The 3,018-nt window shown below is 34.5% G+C and overlaps 1 protein-coding gene across 1 annotated transcript; it reads right to left on the bottom strand.

The window, feature by feature from the left end:
* Positions 1–1,848: 1,848 nt before the first annotated feature.
* LOC148270642 (small conductance calcium-activated potassium channel protein-like) lies at positions 1,849–2,802 on the bottom strand. The gene has a single exon (XM_088242320.1). It carries the CDS (start codon positions 2,800–2,802, stop codon positions 1,849–1,851), a length of 954 nt encoding a protein of 317 aa, XP_088098446.1.
* Between the last annotated feature and the right edge of the window lie 216 nt (positions 2,803–3,018).

Genomic DNA, 3,018 nt, shown 5'->3' with positions numbered 1-3,018 from the left:
CTGGAATAGTCCGGAGTTGCAGTTGTAGTCTTTGGGCGTTAGCGCAGTAGACGTTCAGTTCATCTATCGTCTGAGCTGCGAGCAACATGACCAGGCCATCATCATTTCAACCTTACAACTCATTCAATAATATCCTGTTTCAGTTCTTATATTTTTATTCACAAATTACGTCAAAACTATGATAAGCTTCAATTGTTGACTGACTTTTAATAACCCTTATCCAAGTTTTATCAAAACTATTACCATTTTGATATTCATATTCATATTTAACACCAAACTTACAACATTGTGTAGTTTTTTTAATAAATAATAATAATATTATTTTTCATTTCAGGTCGATTGGGCGGGTAGTGCAATATATCTAAAAAAATATTTAAATATCTCAATGTAAGTTAAACACTCAGTAAGTGCGCATTTATATATTTATATAATGAATTTTACGCATAGTAAATTATTGTACATTTATAATGGCTCAATGATAATGTTTTTACCAACGCACATTTTTTTACATAAAAAAAAGTATTTTACACTATTTCATTCAAAAGTGAAATCTAGTAATATGTATAGTATTTTAGAGCACCATACTTAAAATACATAGATAAACTCTGTTTAAAGTGTTATTATTAAAAAATTGCCTAAAAATACAAACATTTTTGTACTTATACCAAGATTAACCCAGATAAAGCTTCGTCATTTAAAGCTTAAAGCGTTCGCGATAATGGTTTTTTGAACAAAAAGTGCTGTCGTTGAGTTTTCAGTCGTTTTAATTTACACTCCCTTATAAAATATGTAAATTTGACAAAGTAAATCACTGTTGGGAATATTGTTCCAATTATAGTGGCGTTCATAAATATTCATATTTTCAATATAATCAAAGCTCGCTCTTTCAAAATGTAATACAACCGAATTGCATTTATTGTGAAAAGATAAATCGCATTGTATTTACATAAATGCCTTAAATTAGCTAATATAGTAAAAATAACTAAATGTTTTATGGTAAAATATTAACAAAAATTCTAATAAAGAAATAATTTTATTACTCAAAATAATGGATTAAATTTATATTACAAATCAACTTTTAACTAATTCGTATGTCTCACGTTCATTTTGTTTAAAACAATCTTTTTACACGAAAGATGAATGTTTTCCTTGCCAATTAACTACTTTTTCTAGACCAAAGTTAAACTCTAAGAGGTGTAAGTTGATAAAGTTTTCTTCGAAATACATACACGACAGCTAAAACTATCATAATATGTTAAAGACACAAAGTACTGAAACTTATAAAAGGATATGTGAAGACGATTTGGATATTTCAAAAATAAAATAAAGCAATCCAAAGATTTTTCTTAAAAAGTGACCGTTTCTAACAAAAAGAAATGTTAACCATCGTATTTTTTAAAACAAGTTGCGGAATTAAAAATAATAGCATAAAATCTTTGCAGCACGTACAAAAATATAAAAAATAAGTTTTGTATTTTCGTGGTAAACAAAATAATTATGATATACTGATAATATCAATATTTTACACGTTGTTAAGTAGATTGAATAGAATAATCGTATTTTATAAGCTATGCAGTTAATCACAATATTAGCAAATATGTTTTAAGTTCATGAATATACAAAATGCAACATCAGCTATTTTATATGAAATGATTTAAAACAATATAACTAGACAAATGTTTTGTCTTGTCAAAAAAATTTATACCTAAACGCAAAATTTTATAAGGTCATTTATTTAATCTAAAAAAAATGTAGCAACGTTAATAATAAATTAATTTGTAGTATATAGTAACACTTCGTAAGAAAATATTCTTAATTTTGCAAAATACCCACATTTTCTCATTTGTTCTAAACGCAAAATACCACACGACCGATAAACTGCCATCTATGAAACTGAAAACAAGTTTCCAGAACATTAAACATCGAAAGCATTTCCATTTTAGCCGAGAACACAACCATTACCTGTCTAAACTGCCTCATCGCCCCGTTGATACGGAGCGAGTCCGCCGCTATGCCGGCGATCCCTTCTCCCGGTTCTCTCAACTGCCGCAGGGAGGCGCTAGGAGCGTGTTGGTGCACACAATGGCCGCCGCAACACGTAATGGCGCTGGCTTCGGGCTGCGAGCTCTGGCGGATAATTCGCGAGTTAGGCGAAGTTGTTAAGAGAACCGTAGGGGGTGCAATGGACGACATTGTTGGACATGTCCCGCCGGAGTGCATTGCGCTGCAACCGCACTGGTAGTGTAAAGCTGATCGAACGCTTTCCCTCGAGACCGATCTAGCTAGTTGTAGAGATGATACGGGGGTTGTTGACGCTCTTCTTTCGCAGCCTCTGCATCTAGTGTAAGCGTGGGGGATTAGCTGATAACCGCTCGCAGATGCCCGCTGCCGGCAACCTGCCGGAACTGTTATGACAGGTGATGTAAATATATGCGGCCGATCCACAGCTGCTCCCGGTACATTATCAAGCCGGCAATGAAGCTCAATGTCGGGAACGGATCTAGTGCTTGATTCTTCTATTCTTATAGAAGTTGCGCTTTCTTCGCTGCCGCCTAAACCACCACTTCCTGATAGCTGTGGATAAGGTGATGTCAAATACCTTGCGGTGCAGTCTTGTCGCATAAGGACAGGCTTGGAAGAATTGTGTTTATTACTGACGGAAGGTCCATTGCTCTCTTTGTCAGTGGGAGCAGAAGTTATCACGGTAACTGATGGAGTATGAACCAACAGACTTGTGGTCTCATCGTTGCTACCGTAGCCTGAATTGGTAGCAACCTCCGCGCCGTCATTTGGTACAGACATCTTCACGTTCATATCTTACGATTTTATTTTAGCGCATCTGAAAAAAAGAGAAAATCACTATTAATAAACGTATCGATTTTAATGGTTGCGAAAAAGTGTAATGTCCTCGGAGTAATAATTCGCTTCCGCTATAGAGATGCTCTTTCGCTCTATTGCAGAAATAAACTGCGTTCCAAATTTAGTTTGACTTTCAGTGTAACAACACACGTGTAACAG

The sequence above is a fragment of the Micrasema longulum genome, unplaced genomic scaffold (assembly GCF_059751315.1).
Source record: "Micrasema longulum isolate JH-2025_06_02 unplaced genomic scaffold, ASM5975131v1 h1tg003635l, whole genome shotgun sequence".
Classification (NCBI taxonomy): Eukaryota; Metazoa; Arthropoda; class Insecta; order Trichoptera; family Brachycentridae; genus Micrasema; species Micrasema longulum.
Note: the sequence above shows the minus strand (reverse complement) of the source record. Positions and strands in the feature narration are given on the sequence as shown.